The 19,656-nt window shown below is 46.6% G+C and overlaps 1 protein-coding gene across 1 annotated transcript in view; it reads left to right on the forward strand.

Annotated features, from left to right (window-relative positions):
- Positions 1–2,697: 2,697 nt before the first annotated feature.
- ACER1 (alkaline ceramidase 1) overlaps positions 2,698–19,656 on the forward strand; it is a 30,715-nt gene continuing 13,756 nt past the window's right edge. Inside the window, exons 1-2 of the mRNA XM_081895871.1 lie at positions 2,698–2,807; positions 15,516–15,619. Coding sequence (XP_081751997.1) covers positions 15,527–15,619 — 93 coding nt within the window. The 5' untranslated portion in view covers positions 2,698–2,807; positions 15,516–15,526. The remainder of the gene's footprint in view (positions 2,808–15,515; positions 15,620–19,656) is intronic.

Genomic DNA, 19,656 nt, shown 5'->3' on the forward strand with positions numbered 1-19,656 from the left:
ATTCTTACTCCCTAGAATCATAGGATTGGAAGGGATCTTGAGGATCATCTAGTCCAACGCCCTGAAATGCAGAAATACACGGCTGTCCTTTACGGGGATCAAACCTGCAACCTTGGCATTATCAGCACCACACTCTAACCAACTGAGCTATCCACTTGGATGTTTAAGAGGAAGACCGGAGCAACCCCTTTGCAAGCAGAACATTCCAGTTTCAATCCCGGGAGATAGCCCTTCCCCAAAACCCCGAAGAGCCTCTGTCTGTCAGTGAAGTCTATCCCAAGAAAGATAGAGCAATGATCAGACTTGGGAGATGATGGCTTCTTATAACATGGGGTCTTCTGCTGGGCGAGAGCATCTCCCTGAACATGCAAAAGCCCTTCTGCTCCCCTCCTTGCAATTCAGCTCTTGAGAGACAGCCATATAGACTCTGCTCCTATCTCCTCCTCCTCCTCCTCCTCCTCCTCCTCCTCCTCTTCTTCTTCTTCTTCTTCTTCTTCTTCTTCTTCTTCTTCTTCTTCTTCTTCTTCTTCTTCTTCTCATAGCTGAGTAAGATTGTCTTCCATAAACATGGTTTTAACAGTGAGTCCATAAGTGACTGTGGAGGCCAATTCTGGATCCACACGTCCTTCCACAATGGGGACATTGGTTTCCAGGCAGGAGTTGATCCTGGTGTGGATTTGCCAAGCGTGCCTTCCTCTTAGCACGTTTCTCTCTTTGGTCCTGAGTTTGAGTGTCTTCAAAACCCACACCGCCTTTGGTAAAGGCTGTTCTCCATCTGGAGTGCCCGCAGGCCAATGTTTCCCAGTTGCTGGTGTTTATACCAGTGGCGTAGCGTGGGTTGTCAGCACCCGGGGCAAGGCAAGTAATTTGTGCTCCCTAACCCGTGGATTTGCACCCCCTAACCCTAACCCCCAGGTGTTGTGCCCGGTGCGCCCGGCCCCCCCTGCACCCCCCATACTACGCCACTGGTTTATACTACATTTTTTTTAAGATTTGCCTTGAGAGAGTCTTTGAACCTCTTTTGTTGACCACCAGCATTGCGCTTTCCATTTTTAAGTTAGGAATAGAGGAGTTGCTTTGGAAGACGATCATCAGGCATCTGCACAACATGACCAGTCCAACGAATGTCAAAGAATCATCGCTTCGACACTGGTGATCTTTGCTTCTTCCAGTACCCTACCATTAGTTCACCTGTCTTCCCAAGTGATGTGTAAAAAAAAATTTTATGGCAACAACAGCAGCAGAGGAGAACAGACCGGTGCCAACAACCTTTCGTAAACTCAGCAAGTCTAGGCTAAACATATAAAGCGCAACCAGCGATAATAACCTGGAGATGGCAGGATTCGAACCTGTTTCTGCCTGCGCTGGAGGCTGTGCATGACACCTGTATCTCCATACTGATGAGTCAATTAACAGTACAGAAAAGGACAAGAAGTGTTTTCCAGACAGCAAAAGCCTCGTGTTCTGCAGAACCCTTCTTTTCTTTACAGCCTGCCTTCCTTTCTTTCTTTCTTTCTTTCTTTCTTTCTTTCTTTCTTTCTTTCTTTCTTTCTTTCTTTCTTTCTTTCTTTCTTTCTTTCTTTCTTTCTTTCTTTAACCAACAGAGGAGATAGGAAGAAAATAGAGCACATAAAACAGAATATAATGTGATAAGTATACTATTAAATGTAGAGTTAGATTAACCCGAAGTACTACAGTGGTACCTCGGGTTACATACGCTTCAGGTTACAGACTCCGCTAACCCAGAAATAGTGCTTCAGGTTAAGAACTTTGCTTCAGGATGAGAACAGAAATCGTGCTCCAGCGGCGCGGCAGCAGCGGGAGGCCCCATTAGCTAAAGTGGTGCTTCAGGTTAAGAACAGTTTCAGGTTAAGAACGGACCTCCGGAACGAATTAAGCACTTAACCTGAGGTACCACTGTACTTAACCCGAAGTACCACTGTATTTCTGGATTAGCGGAGTCTGTAACCTGAAGCGTCTGTAACCTGAAGCGTCTGTAACCTGAAGCGTCTGTGACCCGAGGTACCACCATAGCTTTCAACGTTTCCCTTTTTTAAAGGGAAATTCCCTTATTCCGAATAGGATTCCTCGCAAGAAAAGGGAAAAGTTGACAGCTACGGGTACCACTGTAAATTGAAAATGCTCCCGTGAAAGCCAGACGGCAAAACCCGAAAGGCAGCCGCAAAAACCCCAGAGGAAGGCAGTGTGTGTGTGTGTGTGTGTGGTGGCAGGGAATCTCCGTAGGAAAACGTCTGTCCGGGTCCTGCAGGGGCAGAAATGGGCATGTGGCCAGCCCTGCCCATTTCTCGCGTCGGCCCTGCAAGCCCCTTGCGCCTTTGGGGCAACTGAGCCAACATGCAAGGAGATGTGTTGAAACGGAACCACACACAGGTGCGCAAAGCGAAGGGACCAAAGGCTCGATGGGAGGAGATAAACAGCTTGGCATATGTCGAAATGTGTGTGTGTGAGAGAGAGAGCTTCAGGGCTCGGCCGCCGTGCCTTTGCCACCCTGCCCCTCCCCTGTCCTCAAAGTCGTGCCTGGCTATGCAGATTTATTTAAATTTCCCCCAGCCCTGCGATTTGCAGAGGTTATAGAAGCCAGGTGCGGACTGTTCCCTGAGACAGAGCCATCTCTCAGCTTGCTGCTCTTGTCAACTTCCAGTCTGACTTCCCTGAGGCTGGTTCTATCCCAGCAAAGGGAAGGTAGCTGGACAGGTTTCAGCGGCAAGAGATACCCCAGGAACGCCTTCAGGAGCTCTTTTGACGTCTGGAGTTTCGGCTTTGCGGAGGGAGCGGAGACACCGCAGGTAAGGACTCACCTTCAACCCAGGAATTCCAGATCTATAAAAGCGGGTCGGCGGTTCTGAAGGGAAGATATGGAGGAGTCCCATATGACCAGAGATTATGCCACTGTGCGTTGGGTGAGGTAGAACCCACAGAGCACATTTTACTGAGCTGTCCCTTCTACAAGGATTTAAGACAGTATCTTATAACTCCATACTTACCCCAGCTCAGTACCCGACAAGGAGGAAAGCAGACAGCATATCTGCTAAATAAGTCTTCTGGGAAAACAACTTTGTCAGTGGCTAAATTCCTTTTCCTGGCACTCAAGTGTCGGAAACGTATAACTGAATGCTTTGATGTGGGTTATCTGTGAGAGGTCTAGTACTGTGGCCCTACCTTATTTATGTACCCCTATGATGTTTTAGTTTATAATTCTGTATTGTGTAATGTTTTATTTCTGACTAAAGGAATAAAGGAAATTGATATTGAAATTGAAATAAAAGTGGGTAACCTGAAAGCCTTTTTTTTAAAGTAACATTTTAATTCCCCCAGGAATTAAATTAAATTAAATTAAAGTAACATTTTAATTCCGACTTCCCCCAGTTCCAGTCTTTGATTTCTCTAAAAATGCTGTTTTCTGCATGTTACACAGTTGTATAGATCCTCAAACTATTTAGCTGGTTATTATCAATGAAAAGTTTGTGAATGTTTCTTCAAAGCCAGCCAAGGAGTCCAGTTCGCTTTGTTGCATCTTCAAATACTTTGTAAAGGGTTCCCATTCATCTTTAAAGTCACAGTTATCCTTGTCCCGTAGTTTATATGTCAGTTTTGCCAGTTCTGCATAGTCCATCCATTTTTCTTGCCATGATTCTTTAGTTGGGGTTCTGAAAGCCTTATTTTGTCTGAAATCCCGCAAGGTGTCAACCACGGTCTCTACCGCTTCGGCTCTCTGCATATACTCTGTGCCACTCTGCGCATGCTCAGGGGAAATGAGGGTCTGGTTGCTCTGCGGAAAGATGTTCCTTCCATCGATGTGCATGGAAAGTGATGTGCAGGTGATGGATTGGTAGTAATAGTAATTTATTATTTCTACCCCGCACATCTGGCCGGGTTTCCCCAGCCACTCTGGGCAGCTTCCAGCAGAATATTTAAAACACAATAATCTATTAAACATTAAAAGCTTCCCTAAACAGGCAGATGAATGCTGGTTTTATAAGCAAGGGTTGGATTTGAAAGGTGAACGTTCTTTTCAAACAATCCCCATTTTAGAAGTTGCAAGGCCATTGGGCTGTGCTTGCCTTGCTCAGAGTAGACCCATTGGAATGTTGTTGTTGTTTAGTCGTTTAGTCATGTCCGACTCTTCGTGACCCCCTGGACCAGAGCACGCCAGGCACCCCTGTCTTCCACTGCCTCCTGCAGCTTGGTCAAACTCATGCTGGTAGCTTCGAGAACACTGTCCCACCATCTCGTCCTCTGTCGTCCTCTTCTCCTTGCGCCCTCCATCTTTCCCAGCATCAGGGTCTTTTCCAGGGAGTCTTCTCTTCTCATGAGGTGGCCAAAGTATTGGAGCCTCAGCTTCAGGATCTGTCCTTCCAGTGAGCACTCAGGGCTGATTTCCTTCAGAATGGATCAGTTTGATCTTGCAGTCCATGGGACTCTCAAGAGTCTCCTCCAGCACCATAATTCAAAAGCATCCATTCTTTGGTGATCAGCCTTCTTTATGGAATAAAGAAAATTCCCATTGGAATAAGAAGAATTAAGTCAAAAGTCCATTGCTCTAAGTAGGTCAACTCCAAAGTTCGGGCTTCATCAAATGCAACTTATTCTTACTTCTGTTCCTTGTATCTTTGCAAAGTTCAAGGGGACAGGTCTCTGCCCCCAAAGGCTTACAAATCTAAAACGCAGCGCTCCAGGAAGCCGCAATTTAAGAGGATGGAGGCATCAAACTGTCTGGTTGCAATTTGAAACTTTTTGAAGCGTTGGAAGCCGACTCGAGTGCAGGAAAGAGTTTCAATCACGAAATGAGCAAATTGCTTTTAAAAAAACCTCAAAACCTCTGTATGCTTTTAAGAATCACATTCCTATATCACTTGCTATTGAGGTGACAGATGGGTTTTCATTTAAAGAAGAACCTTTCAAATTTTACCATCCGAAATATTTCACAAACTTAAGCACAGGCATCCTTTGAAAATCTGCACTTCTCCAAATTTTGCAACACAATTCCTCCGCCAAGTAATGTGTTGAAAAATTGCACAAACCGGGGCAAACTCTACATAAAAATGCATAGACCCATAAACTTGGGAGGGACTGCAAGGGTCCTTCAGTCCAACCTCCGCATATTCGTAAAAATAACATGCATTATATTAGGAGAAATTGCTTTGCAAAAATATAAATATCGGCTAAAATTGCAAGCGAACATAGGTATTCTAGGATAAATGCACACTTGCTGCACCTGACTTGGCAGTTAGCATCATACACAACAGATGAAACATGTACAGACAGTTTCTTCTTTCTTTATGCTTATTCTTATACTTGTTGTTTAGTCGTTTAGTCATGTCCGCCTCTTCGTGACCCCCTGGACCAGAGCACGCCAGGCACTCCTGTCTTCCACTGCCTCCCGCAGTTTGGTCAAACTCATGCTGGTAGCTTCGAGAACACTGTCCCACCATCTCATCCTCTGTCGTCCCCTTCTCCTTGTGCCCTCCATCTTTCCCAACATCAGGGTCTTTTCCAGGGAGTCTTCTCTTCTCATGAGGTGGCCAAAGTCTTGGAGCCTCAGCTTCAGGATCTGTCCTTCCAGTGAGCACTCAGGGCTGATTTCCTTCAGAATGGAGAGGTTTGATCTTCTTGCAGTCCATGGGACTCTCAAGAGTCTCCTCCAGCACCAGAATTCAAAAGCATCCATTCTTTGGTGATCAGCCTTCTTCATGGTCCAGCTCTCACTTCCATACATCACTACTGGGAAAACCATAGCTTTAACTATACGGACCTTTGTCGACAAGATGCTGTCTAAGTTTCTCATTGCTTTTCTCCCAAGAAGCAGGTGTCTTTTAATTTTGCGGCTGCTTCTACAGACCCCTTAATTTTATTCTGTGCTCCCCAATTGGACCCATGGCTACTCCTGACTCCCCAGATTGTTCCAGCGCCCCCAGGTGCCCTCGAGGGCAATACTGTTTCAAAGGATGCTTTGATTCAAGAAGAAGAAGAAGAAGAAGGAGAAGGAGAAGGAGAAGGAGAAGGAGAAGGAGAAGGAGAAGGAGAAGGAGAAGGAGAAGGAGAAGGAGAAGGAGAAGGAGAAGGAGAAGAAGGAGAAGGAGAAGAATTTCATATCAAGGTTCTTTCCAGGCTGAATGCCCCCACAGGTGCAATGCTCCGACTCTCAGCTCAGGTTTTGCCAAAGGTCTTAAGGCTTATATGTATGGTTTTATTGTTGTTGTTGTTGAGTCATTTAGTCGTGTCCGCCTCTTCGTGACCCCCTGGACCAGAGCACGCCAGGCACTCCTGTCTTCCACTGCCTCCCGCAGTTTGGTCAAACTCATGCTGGTAGCTTCAAGAACACTGTCCCACCATCTCGTCCTCTGTCCTTCCCTTCTCCTTGTGCCCTCCATCTTTCCGAACATCAGGGTCTTTTCCAGGGAGTCTTCTCTTCTCATGAGGTGGCCAAAGTCTTGGAGCCTCAGCTTCAGGATCTGTCTATGTCTGGTTAGAATAGGCCAACTGAATTTGCCAGCGTGTTTCTTCCACATTTTGTCTTCTGAAGTCTTCCACCACCCTCCAATATACTGGGCAATATTCTATTTTAAAAACAAATTTATTTTGAATTAATGGACTATGTAGAATTAGATAAGATGACAGGAAGGATCCGAAAGCTGCAGGACCAGAGATTCTCAGAGGACTGGAGTAACTATTTGAACTATTTGAAAAGCAATTGCAATAAACAGATTACGCTAATAGGACTGCAAGAAGTTTTGTAAGGAGGACGTTGTGAAATATTGCAATGAAGATTATGAGGAGAGTTATTAGTTAAGGACGATTAAAAGTAATAGAAAAATTAAGAAATGTAGATAAAGTGATGAACATTGAAAAATCTTCAGATGTGGTTGATGGAAGTGCAAAACATTGTATAAAATAAGAAAATATGTTAAATGATTGTTGGAAATGATATGTTAATTTAAAAAAATAAAAAAAATATTCATTTGGTTTTTCAAATTAAAGTTTTACAATCACAAACATACAACACACAACATAAAAACAAGATTCCAAAGAAACTTCTCCCTATTATTAATCATTATTAATTATATGATTAATCATTATTCATTATTAATCATTTCCTCCTGGATCTTTTATAATAATCCAAATCTTTTACCTCTCCATCACATCCAAAACCCATCATTAAACTACAAGCGTTATTCCAAATCCTGCCTACAATTTTAACTGATTGCAATGGTTTTTTAAAGTAAATTATAAATTCCCCCCATTCCTTATTAAAATTTCTGTCTTCCTGATTTCTGATTCTTCCGGTCATTTTTGCCATTTTGGCATAAATCCATCAATTTAATCTGCCATTCTTCCCTGGTCAGGACTTTGTCCTCTTTTATCTCTGGGAGAATAATATCTGTGCAGCCGTGGTTGCATACATAGCCTTCTCTGTTCTGTTTGGATTTCGGCACCTAATTTTCTATATTACACTTTCAGCAAAGCTATCATTCTTCCGCAACTCATCCCAGATGCCAACAACAGCATCTTTCATCCTCATCTTGAAGTCAGGGATGCTGAATTGTTGTTGCAGGGAAGGTTTTAAGGAGGATAATAATTTTAATTTTTATACCACACCCATATGGTGGGCTTGGCAGCATATTATAATTAGATACAGGGGGCCTTCTCGGTGGTGGCGCCAGCCCCGTGGAACACCCTCCCATCAGCTGTCAAACAACAACCTGATGTTTAGAAGACATCTGAAGGCAATGCTGTTAAGGGAAGCTTTTAATGACTGATGTTGTAATGTATATTTAATCTTTGGTTGGAAGCCGCCCAAAGTGGCTGAGGAAACCCAGCCAGATGGGCAGGGTATAAATAATAATAATAATAATTTATTATTATTATTATTATTATTATTATTATTATTATTATTATTATTATACCACCTTTCCTCACATGATCTCAGGGCCATTCACAAGGTAAAACCACAAAGATATAGTTTAAACAAAAACAAAAAATGTGGCCTCCTGTACAGTCATACCTCGGGTTAAAGTTGCTTCAGGTCGGGCTTTTTCAGGTTGCGCTCCACGGCGACCCGGAAGTAACGGAATGCGTTACTTCTGGGTTTTGCCGCTCGCGCATGCGCAGACGGTCAAAATGATGCCACGCGCATGCGCAGAAGCAGCGAATCGCGACCCCCACAGACGCGGGTTGCGTTCGCTTCAGGATGCGAACGGGGCTCTGGAACGGATCCCGTTCGCATCCAGAGGTACCACTGTAGTGTCCCCGGCCAGTCGGTTTAACTCATTTCCAGGTGGCAAAATTGACCAGAATTCTGACATGGTGCAACTAGTTCCCTTTACTCTAAAACATGGAGGCCCAAAAAATTTACTTCGGTTTCCATTGTGGCTCTTTGAACTCGGAAAGGCCAGAGCTCGATTTCTCTCCCATCACCTCAGCTGTTTTCTTTTTAATATTGTTCTTGTTTTTTATTAATTCTCGTTTCTGATATAATTCCCTAACAACAAAAGATAAACAAAAACGATGCGGAAGGAAAAGAATCTCTGAAATAAAAAAAGAAGTAGCGTTTTCGGATATCAAAGAACAGACAGAAAAGAGACTTCCCACCCTCTCCTTCCATGATTCTCTTTTTCTCGCTTTTTCTCGCCCCCGCCCCATCTATTGCAACTACTTTTTAAAACTAGTTATTTCTTACACTGCTGAAACTCTTACCATGTGGCTAGGCCACCTCATCTGTTTTGAGACAGAATCCTAGAACTGTCCGACCAAAGTGGGCTGGCTTCTAAAATGGATGGAGTATGCAAAATCGGCTGTAAAACTAAGAGATCGAAATGATGAACTGTGGAAAATTGGAGGCATTTCCCCCCTGTTTCCATCCGAAAAATGTAGTAGGGTATGCAATATGAAATCCTGAGCAGGGTTCGAGATACAAGCGGCGGAGCAAAGACAATAAGATGGAGTTAGTGGGGTTACCAGCGAGTTGAATGCAGCAATAAAGGATAAGAATAAAAACGTCAGGGTGGGAAGTAAGAAAGAATCATGGAAGCATAGAATCATAGAGTTGGAAGGGACCCCAGCGGTCATCTAGTCCAACCCCCTGCAATCTCAGCTTAAAGCATCAATGACAGATGGCCGCCTGACCTCTGCTTATAAACCTCCAAGGAAGGCGAGTCCACAAATGTGTGAATGATATACTGTAGGTGAAGTCAATTTGTTAAAACCTTTGAATAATCTAATAAACAATAGTAAAGGTAAAGGGACCCCTGACCATTAGGTCCAGTCGTGACCGACTCTGGGGTTGCGGCGCTCATCTCGCTTTACTGGCCGAGGGAGCCGGCGTACAGCTTCCGGGTCATGTGGCCAGCATGACTAAACCGCTTCTGGTGAACCAGAGCAGCGCACGGAAACACTGTTTACCTTCCCGCCAGAGTGGTACCTATTTATCTACTTGCACTGGCGTGCTTTCAAACTGCTAAGTGGGCAGGAACAGGGACCGAGCAATGGGAGCTCACCCCGTCGCGGGGATTCGAACCACCAACCTTCTGATCAGTAAGCCCTAGGCTCTGTGGTTTAACCCACAGTGCCACCCGCATCCCTAATAAACAATAATATCCCTTTAAAAAAGAACCGTAGAGTTGGGAGGGAATTTCGAAAGTTAACAAGTCCAACCCCTTTGCAGTGCAGGAATATTTTTGCCCCATGCCGGGCTCAAACCCATGAACCTGAGATGAAGCATGCTCAGTTAACCTCCCATTTGGGAGGTTACAACGCACACTGGCCCACAGGTTCAGCTGGGCACAAAGCATTGTTCCGGCAATTGATATGTCCCCCCGGTTTTCCTTTTGATCAGAATGAGCACAGTCCTATGTGCATTTGTTGTCCGGAGGACCGGAATGGTGCAAGGCCAATGAACGTTCCCTTGAGTCAGCAGGGTTTGCTGAAATTACTGTATTCTTTGCTCTATAAGACTCACTTTTTCCCTCCTAAAAAGTAATCGGAAATGTGTGTGCGTCTTACGGAGCGAATGCAGGCTGCGCAGCTATCCCAGAAGCCAGAACAGCAAGAGGGATTGCTGCTTTCACTGTGTAGCGATCCCTCTTGCTGTTCTGGTTTCTGAGATTCAGAATATTTTTTAACCTTGTTTTCCTCCTCCAAAAACTTGTGGTCTGGTGCGTCTTATAGAGCGAAAAATACGGTATACATTTCAAGGGTTGAAAACATGCTTCGGACCCCATCGTTTTCATCCTTACAACAGCCTGGGGGAGCAGACCAGGCCGTGTGGTCCACTGCCATGGCAGGTGGAAGGGAAACAGGACAAATGGAGTTTGCGAGAACAGATGTTCTCGGCTAAGGCATGACAGCAATCTCTCCTGCGTTGATGTTATCACAGTCTCAGTGAGGCAAGGGATGGGTGGATCTGTCAATCCCTATTTCTGATTCCCTCCCCACCCCCAGTCTTAAATCCAGTACTCCACACTTCCACATCAATCTGAGATTTTATTTTCCCTCGCGAAAATTCATCAGCACCGTTTTCTCCAAACCTTTGCAATTATAAACGTTTTCGCAAAGCATAACGCAATGAATCTGCTATGTTGTTTTCGCTCATTTCCACACACGCTTTCACCCCGGAATATGCCTTTTTTAGACGCATCCCTTTGGCGGGATAATTTCACGGCAAAATTCGGAGAAGGGCGGATTTCAAAAGAGGCTGTGTTCGGGTTTGTGTATCTTTCTGCACAGCAGTTGCCTTTAAATGCGGACGGATTCGAATTCCTTCCCCATCCATCTTTGAGAGTGTGAACTCTGCCCTGCTCTCCTAAGCACCTTGCAATTGGCCTGACGAAACCAACAGCTTGGCAATAAAATCTGAATTGCCACCAATTTGCGATTAGCTAGCTCTACAAAACTCGTTTACAGCCAACCCTGTCCACCGCCTTCATTCTTGTGGAGAGGGAGGCAAGAGGCGTGGGAGAATCTCTTATCTCAATGCAGAGAGAGAGAGAGAGAGAGAGAGAGAGAGAGAGAGAGAGATTCTTGCATAATTCCAGGAATATATAATCTGAAACAACAGCTTGTCTTTTCCTTCGCTGATTCCAGGCGTAAGGGAACTGCAGGCTACCAGCCTGGCCTGCAAACCTTTTCCCCAAACCATGTCCACCCACCAGGAGTGCCAGTTTGGCACCGTGACTGTGGGTGCCCAGAGGCATGAGTGCCATGCAGCATGCATGGCCCTGGCACCAAAATTTGTGGGTGCCTGGCCCCTTCATGGGGATTTTGTGGGTGCTGGGGCCGCCAGGGAGTTGGCACCTATGCCACTCATCCTGCTCATCACGGCATACGCGTTGCCAGGCGTTGTCGTTGTTGAGTTGTTTAGTCGTGTCCGACTCTTCGTGACCCCATGGACCAGAGCACACCAGGCCCTCCTGTCTTCCACTGCCTCCCACAGTTTGGTCAAACTCATGCTGGTCGCTTCGAGAACACTGTCCCACCATCTTGTCCTCTGTCGTCCCCTTCTCCTTGCGCCCTCCATCTTTCCCAACATCAGGGTCTTTTCCAGGGAGTCTTCTCTTCTCATGAGGCGGCCAAAGTCTTGGAGCCTCAGCTTCAGGATCTGTCCTTCCAGTGAGCACTCAGGGCTGATTTCCTTCAGAATGGAGAGGTTTGATCTTCTTGCAGTCCATGGGACTCTCAAGAGTCTCCTCCAGCACCAGAATTCAAAAGCATCCATTCTTCGGCAATCAGCCTTCTTGATGGTCCAGCTCTCACTTCCACTCTCACTGCCAGGAGCCAGATGGGTACAAATTGAGGAAGGGCCATAGCTCAGCGGGACAGCACCTTCCTTGCAAGCAGAAGGTGGAAGAGACTTCTCCCCGAAATTATGGAGAGCCTCTGTCAGTCAGTGTAATCAACCCTGATTTAGGTGGACGAAATGTTCAGCCTCTGCATAAGACAACTTCCTAATGGTCTCGCTCAGGAGGTGGTGGGCTCTCCTTCGTTGGAGGTTTTTAAGCAGAGCTTCGGTGGCCATCTGCCATGGTGCTTTAGCTGAGACCCCTGCGTTGCAGGGGGTCGAATTAGAGGAACTTTGGGTGTCCAGTTCCAACTCTACCATTCTATGATTCTACGTTCCTACAGGTAAAGATTCAAAGGGACAACCAGGAGCTGACTTTGAGCTCCTGGTCATTCTTTTGCTCAGACAGAGGCGCCATTCCCACTGGTCCAATCATCTCTTGCTTCCTCTCTGCCAGATCCAAGACTTGCCAGGTCCATGGGGCCTGCCCTCTCGCACAGATGCCCCTACACCCCTTGCCTGCTGCCACTTCCATCCATCTTGGTTGACCACAAACTTGACATGAGCCAACAGTGTGACGCGGCAGCTAAAAAAGCCAATGCAATTCTGGGCTGCATCAATAGGAGTATAGCATCTAGATCAAGGGAAGTAATAGTGCCACTGTATTCTGCTCTGGTCAGACCTCACCTGGAGTACTGTGTCCAGTTCTGGGCACCACAGTCCAGGAAGGACACTGACAAACTGGAATGTGTCCGGAGGAGGGCAACCAAAATGGTCAAAGGCCTGGAAACGATGCCCTATGAGGAACGGCTAAGGGAGCTGGGCATGTTTAGCCTGGAGAAGAGGAGGTTCAGGGGTGATATGATAGCCATGTTCAAATATATAAAAGGATGTCACATAGAGGAGGGAGAAAGGTGGTTTTCTGCTGCTCCAGAGAAGCGGACACAGAGCAATGGATCCAAACTACAAGAAAGAAGATTCCACCTAAACATTAGGAAGAACTTCCTGACAAAACAAAAAAATTCCTTCCAGTAGCACCTTAAAGACCAACTAAGTTAGTTCTTGGTATGAGCTTTCGTGTGCATGCACACTTCTTCAGATGCAGGTATCTGAAGAACTGTGCCTGCACACGAAAGCTCATACCAAGAACTAACTTAGTTGGTCTTTAAGGTGCTACTGGAAGGATTTTTTTTTTGTTTTGACTATGGCAGACCAACACGGCTACCTATCTGTAACTGGAACTTCCTGACAGTAAGAGCTGTTGGACAGTGGAATTTGCTGCCAAGGAGTGTGGTGGAGTCTCCTTCTTGGGAGGTCTTTAAGCAGAGGCTTGACAACCATATGTCAGGAGTGCTCTGATGGTGTTTCCTGCTTGGCAGGGGGTTGGACTCGATGGCCCTTGTGGTCTCTTCCAACTCTATGATTCTATGATTCTATGAAATTTCTCGGTCCCTACGGGCAGCTGCATGACTTTTGCCTGGGATGTTTCTGGATCAGTACATTAAAGATCTGTGCTGGATACCAGTCTATTGCTAAGCTAAGTTCCAGGTCTTAAATAGCCTGGGACCTGCCTTGCCCCTCGTAAACCGGCCAGACTGCTGCACTCCTCTTCTGACCATCTCCTGGTCCTACGTCCCGATGAAGGTTAAAAAAAGTAAAGGACCCCTTAAGGACGCGGGTGGCGCTGTGGGTTAAACCACAGAGCCTGGGACTTGCCGATCAGAAGGTCGGCAGTTTGAATCCCCGCAACGGGGTGAGCTCCCATTGTTTGGTCCCTGCTCCTGCCAACCTAGCAGTTCGAAAGCACATCAAAGTACAAGTAGATAAATAGGTACCGCTCCGGCGGGAAGCTAAACGGCATTTTCGTGCGCTGCTCTGGTTCTCCAGAAGCGGCTTAGTCCTGCTGGCCACATGTCCCGGAAGCTGTACGCGGGCTCCCTCGGCCAGTAAAGCGAGATGAGCGCCGCAACCCCAGAGTCGGCCATGACTGGACCTAATGGTCAGGGGTCCCTTTACCTTTTCAAAGGACTCCTGACAGTTAAGTCCAGTTGCGAATGACTCTGGCAATAAAAGCCAACCTCTCAGTTAATGAAAGCCCTGCTTATCCCAAATGCTCCATGTCTCTTCTTCTAAATAGTTTGGCTTTCCAGGTATCAAACACATAGGCTTTCAAGCCTATCGTGACAGGCTTGACAAAGCAAAGTTCTGCTGAGATTGTTGACACGGCCAACACTGCATTCTCTGTTATCCGCGTTGCAGGGATGCCTCTTGCAGAAAAGGGCATTTTGCCTTTTTGGAGAATTACTGTAGGGATACCGCGGAGTGGGGAGTGGGGTCCAGAGGGAGCACACTTCCCCACCAGAAGGCAGCCACAATCTGCCTGCACGCGTGACCCTGGGGCGCAGGGAAAACTCCCCCTCAGACAAGTCATGGCTGTCTAGAACATCGTCCCCTATGTCTGACCTTTTGCGGTCTCAGAGTCAGCAGTGTCCTGTCTGTAAGTTTTTCCCTGAGACCTTTTGTCTCCTACGTCATACACCGTACAAGGGGAAAATGACGCTGTGGAACAGGTGCCAAAATGTATTTGTCTCAATAAAAAGAGGCTCCACAGGAATGGTGGTAGCTCGCTCGCTCGCTTCAGACCACCTGTGCGCAGCTCGCATCATGATCAACACCTGTCTTGGGCCTTCACTTCAGATTACACCGAAAACTCCTGCCATACAGTTGCCCCACTTGAAAGCTTGTGGGGCAATTAATCCGAGAATGACACGCAGTACAAATTTAGCCCCGTTATTGTTAAGAAATTGGGGAGAACAGATTTCACTTTAACCTACAATTGTCACGTCCTGTTGGACAATCCACTTGTTGTTTTTTAGTCGTGTTCGATTCTCCGTGACCCCATGGACCACAGCATGCCTTGGAAACTCCCATTTTCTTCTCTAAAATTCTCCCTTTTTTTTATGTCCATGGAGTTTTCTGGGCAAAAGACTGGAGTGGTTTGCCAGTTCCTTTTCCAGGTGGATCACATTTAGTCTAAACCATGGGTAGGCAAAGTAAGGCCCCGGGGGCCGGATCCGGCCCAGTCACCGGACCGTATTTTGGAGGGGGGGAAATGAACGAATTTTTACTCCCCACAAATAACCCAGAGATGCATTTTAAATAAAAGCACACGTTCTACTCATGTAAAAACACCAGGCAGGCCCCACAAATAACCCAGAGATGCATTTTAAATAAAAGGACACATTCTACTCATGTCAAAACACGCTGATTCCTGAACTGTCTGTGGGCCAGATTTAGAAGGCGATCCGGCCCCCAGGGCCTTAGGTTGCCTACCTCTGTTCTAAAGCTGTTGTCGCGCCAAGAAACATCCTTTTGTTTTCGTTTTGGATGCTTATTGTTAAAATGCCTAAGAAAAAAAGCTTCAGGTTTCTTTAGGAATGTATATTTTAGCATTTATTTATTTTTAAGTTCCTCGTAAATCATGTCCCGATTTTTTTTGATTTGGGGACCAGTCCACCACATGTGGAATAAAGTTCCTTCATTTTCTTTGCATCTTCCTGGCAGATTCTTGTACACCAGCTCAGAGCCGTCGCCAGGCATCAAAGTGTGTGCTGCAATATTTCAGAGGGAAGGAGATATGGAAAATCTGGATAGGCGGGTTCTTTTTCTCCACTGCAACGCTCTGTAGGTCCTAAGGTGTTGTGTTCTTCTTTTTTGAAAGGTGTTGCCAGCATGCCTAGTATATTTGCCTACCAAAGCGCTGAAGTAGACTGGTGCGAAGAGAATTTTGCAAAGTCAGAGTATATAGCAGAATACTACAACACGGTAAGCCGCCGTTCTGTCTGCCCTCATTTATTTCATCTTATTTATTCATTCATTCAATAAACAAAATGTACTCGTTCACCTGGACCTGGCAAGGATGTGCTGAGAACCTTGGCTATGGTCTAGTCCAGTGTTTCCCAACCTTGTGCCTCCAGCTGTTTTTGAACTACAACTCCCATCATCCCTGACTAGCAAGACCAGTGGCAAGGGATGATGGGAATTGTAGTCCAAAAACAGCTGGAGGCACAAGGTTGGGAAACACTGGTCTAGTCAAGGAGATCCGAATTTTCAGATGCGCCCTTGCAAATGAAATAAAAACTCAGGGTTCCATCGAGGCATCAGAGTTGCTTTTGTGGTCTGGGCGAGGAGGCGAAGAGGAGGTTAAGAGGTGATATGATAGCCATGTTCAAATATATAAAAGGATGTCACATAGAGGAGGGAGAACGGTTGTTTTCTGCTGCTCCAGAGAAGCGGACACGGAGCAATGGGTCCAAACTACAAGAAAGAAGATTCCAGCTAAACATTAGGAAGAACTTCCTGACAGTAAGAGCTGTTCGACAGTGGAATTTGCTGCCAAGGAGTGTGGTGGAGTCTCCTTCTTTGGAGGTCTTTAAGCAGAGGCTTGACAACCATATGTCAGGAGTGCTCTGATGGTGTTTCCTGCTTGGCAGGGGGTTGGACTCAATGGCCCTTGTGGTCTCTTCCAACTCTATGATTCTATGATTCTATGAAATTTCTCGGTCTCTATGGGCAGCTGCATGACGTTTCTAACCAAGGCCGTGAAGCAGCTCTCAGAAGCTGTACATGTTTTCTTCCATACAATACAGTGGTACCCCGGGTTAAGTACTTAATTCGTTCCGGAGGTCCGTTTTTAACCTGAAACTGTTCTTAACCTGAAGCACCATGGGGCCGCCTGCTGCTGCCGCGCCGCCGGAGCACGATTTCTGTCCTCAAATTGAAGCAAAGTTCTTAACCCGAGGTAATACTTCTGGGTTAGCAGAGTCTGTAACCTGAAGCGTATGTAACCCGAAGCACATGTAATCCGAGGTACCACTGTATTTTGATTTCAGAAAGGCTTTTGACAAAGTGCCCCATGATATTCTCGCGAGGAAGCTGGTAAAATATGGGTTGAACGAGGCAACGTTTAGGTGATTGACTGACCAAACTTAAATATACTCAGAGTTGAGTGTTGATTTCATGCTCTTCGTTTCAGCTCATGGTAAACAGTGTGTGAGTGCTTTACCCCCCAAAACCTCTGGCTATATATACATTATTTTCACAATGGGTCCCCTGTGATTGGCTGATTCAACTCCCCTCCTGGAGCCTGATTGGACTGCTCCTGCAGGCCAATCAGGTTGCTGATTCACTTCTTCCTGGAGCTTGATTGGGTGGCTCCTGCAGACCAATCAGGTTGCTGCCTTCTAGGATCCCACCTGTCTATTGTTCTAGGATCCAAGCTGAGTGCATAACACAAACCCAAAATTTTCTTTGTCATCCTGGGGAAAAATGACAAGTGCGGTGCCATAGGGTTCTGTCCTGGGCCCGTTGTTGTTCAACGTCTTTATACAGTGGTGCCTCGCAAGACGAAAAGAATCCGTTCCGCAAGTCTCTTCGTCTTGCGGTTTTTTCGTCTTGCGAAGCAAGCCCATTAGCGGCTTAGTGGCTTAACGCTATTAGCGGCTTAGCGGATCAGCTGATAAGCAGCTTAGCGGCTTAGTGGATCAGCTGTTAAGCGGCTTAGCGGCTTGGGAAAAAGGGGAGGGAAAGGAAAAAAACCCCGCAGGAACTCGCAAGACATTTTCGTCTTGCGAAGCAAGCCCATAGGAAATTCGTTTTGCGAAGCACCTCCAAGACAGAAAACCCTTTCGTCTAGCGGGTTTTCCGTCTTGCGAGGCATTCGTCTTGCGGGGCACCACTGTAAATGACTTTATATGAAGAATTGAGGGGATGCTGGTCAAATTTGCAGATGACACCAAACTGGGAGGGGTAGCTAATGCCGCAGCAGACAGAATCAGGATTCAAAATGACCTTAATGGATCAGAGAACTGGGCACAAGCTAACAAAATGAATTTCGATAGGGTCAAATGTAAGGTTCTGCACTTAGGCAGGAAGAACCAGATGCACAAATATAGGATGGGGGGGGGACACACCTGGCTTACTAGTAGTGTATGTGAAAAGGATCTAGGGGTCTTGATGGACCACAAGTTGAACATGGGTCCACAATGTGATGCAGCATCAACAGAAGTCTAGTGTCCAGATTAAGGGAAGTCATAGTTCCGCTCTGTTCTGTCTTGGTCAAACCACACCTGGGATACCGTGTCCAATTCTGGGCACCACAATTTAAGATGGATGTTGACAAGCTGGAAGGTGGGCAGAGGAGGGCGACTGAGATGATCAAGGGTCTGGAAACCAAGCCTGATGAGGAACGGTTGAAGGAGTTGGCCATGTTGAGCCTGGAAAAGAGATGGGGAGATATGATATCTCCTCTTCAAATATCTTAAGGGCTGCCACATGGTAGCGGGAGCAAGCTTGTTTTCCCTTGCTCTGGAAGGGAGGACTTCCAGTTAGAAGCAAGGAGATTCCGACTAAACTGAAGGTTCAAGCCAGGCATAGGCAAACTCCTGTCTTCCAGATGTTTCGGACTACAATTCCCATCATCCCTGACCACTGGTCCTGTTAGCTAGGGGTGAAAGGGATTGTAGTCCCAAACATCTGGAGAAGAAGAAGAGTTTGGATTTGATATCCCGCTTTATCACTACCTGAAGGAGTCTCAAAGCGGCTAACATTCTCCTTTCCCTTCCTGCCCCACAACAAACACTCTGTGAGGTGAGTGGGGCTGAGAGACTTCAGAGAAGTGTGACTAGCCCAAGGTCACCCAGCAGCTGCAGGTGGAGGAGTGGAGACGCGAACCCAGTTCACCAGATTATGAGTCTACCGCTCTTAACCACTACACCACACTGGCTTTCTGGAGGGCCGTGAGCTGAAGGTTTCCTGGGCCCTGAGTCGGCGTGGCCATTTGCAACTCGAATCTGGACCGGTAGCATACTGCACCAGCCACAAACGGACCGCTTCCTGCAGAGACTGAATATTCCAATTGCAAATTCCACGCCATGCCGAGGGATGGGGAACATTGCAAAGGTGCATCAAAGGTGAAGACGCTCCCCTCTCCCTCAGTCCTGAAGCTCCAAATTCTGGCTCGATGCCAAAAAAGGAAGGAGGGTGTGGTGTTTGCTTCAAAACTGCTTCTTCTGGCACAGAGAAAGTGGGGCGCCCATTTAAGTAGCTGACCACCCACACACCTTCACAGAGATCCAGAAAATAAACCGGCTTTACCTGCTCAGCTTCTGGAGCTGGCTGGCTGGCGTCTGCCCCACGGCAAGGCTTGGGGAGGCTGGAAGAGGGCAGGGTCTCCAGGAGGGCCCCTGACCTCACCCCCTCCTCGCTGGGATCTCGCGTTTAGGCTGCAGGCGCACAGCAGAGCACATCTGAAAGCATCACCACCACAGCTCCCCCAACCCCCGCCTCCAAGCAGATAACAGGGAACTGTGATGCGCTGACATGTTTAAACCAAAGAAAAGCCACGCGGAGCATTTACTAAAGACCAGGAAAAGAAAACGACGCTTGCGACACGTGGCTTGAGGAGCGTCGGTAATGTTGCTTGAGAGAAAGAGTTTTCGCTGGGTGTTATCTTGGAGCGGGTGGGTGAAATAACATTTACCGTATTTTCTGCTCTATAAGATAGAGGATGATAACCCTGATGAGTCTGGTGATTCTCCAGAGAGGAGGGGCAGTGTTCTGCTCTCTACTTATTTAGTCTATATTATTCAGTCTATATGCTGCAGAAAAAGTCTGAAGCCTTTACCAAGTTTCGCCAGTTTTGTAAATGGCTCAGAAATGTACATAATGAGAATGTACCGTATTTTTCGCACCATAGGGCACACTGGACCATAGGGCGCACCCAATTTTGGGGGGGGGAATAAAGGGGGGGAAATTATTTTTTCCCCAGGCGCGGGGCTAGGGCGGGGGAAGCTCGAGCTTCC

This window comes from Podarcis melisellensis, assembly GCF_964234715.1.
Source record: "Podarcis melisellensis genome assembly, chromosome: 18".
Taxonomy (NCBI): Eukaryota; Metazoa; Chordata; class Lepidosauria; order Squamata; family Lacertidae; genus Podarcis; species Podarcis melisellensis.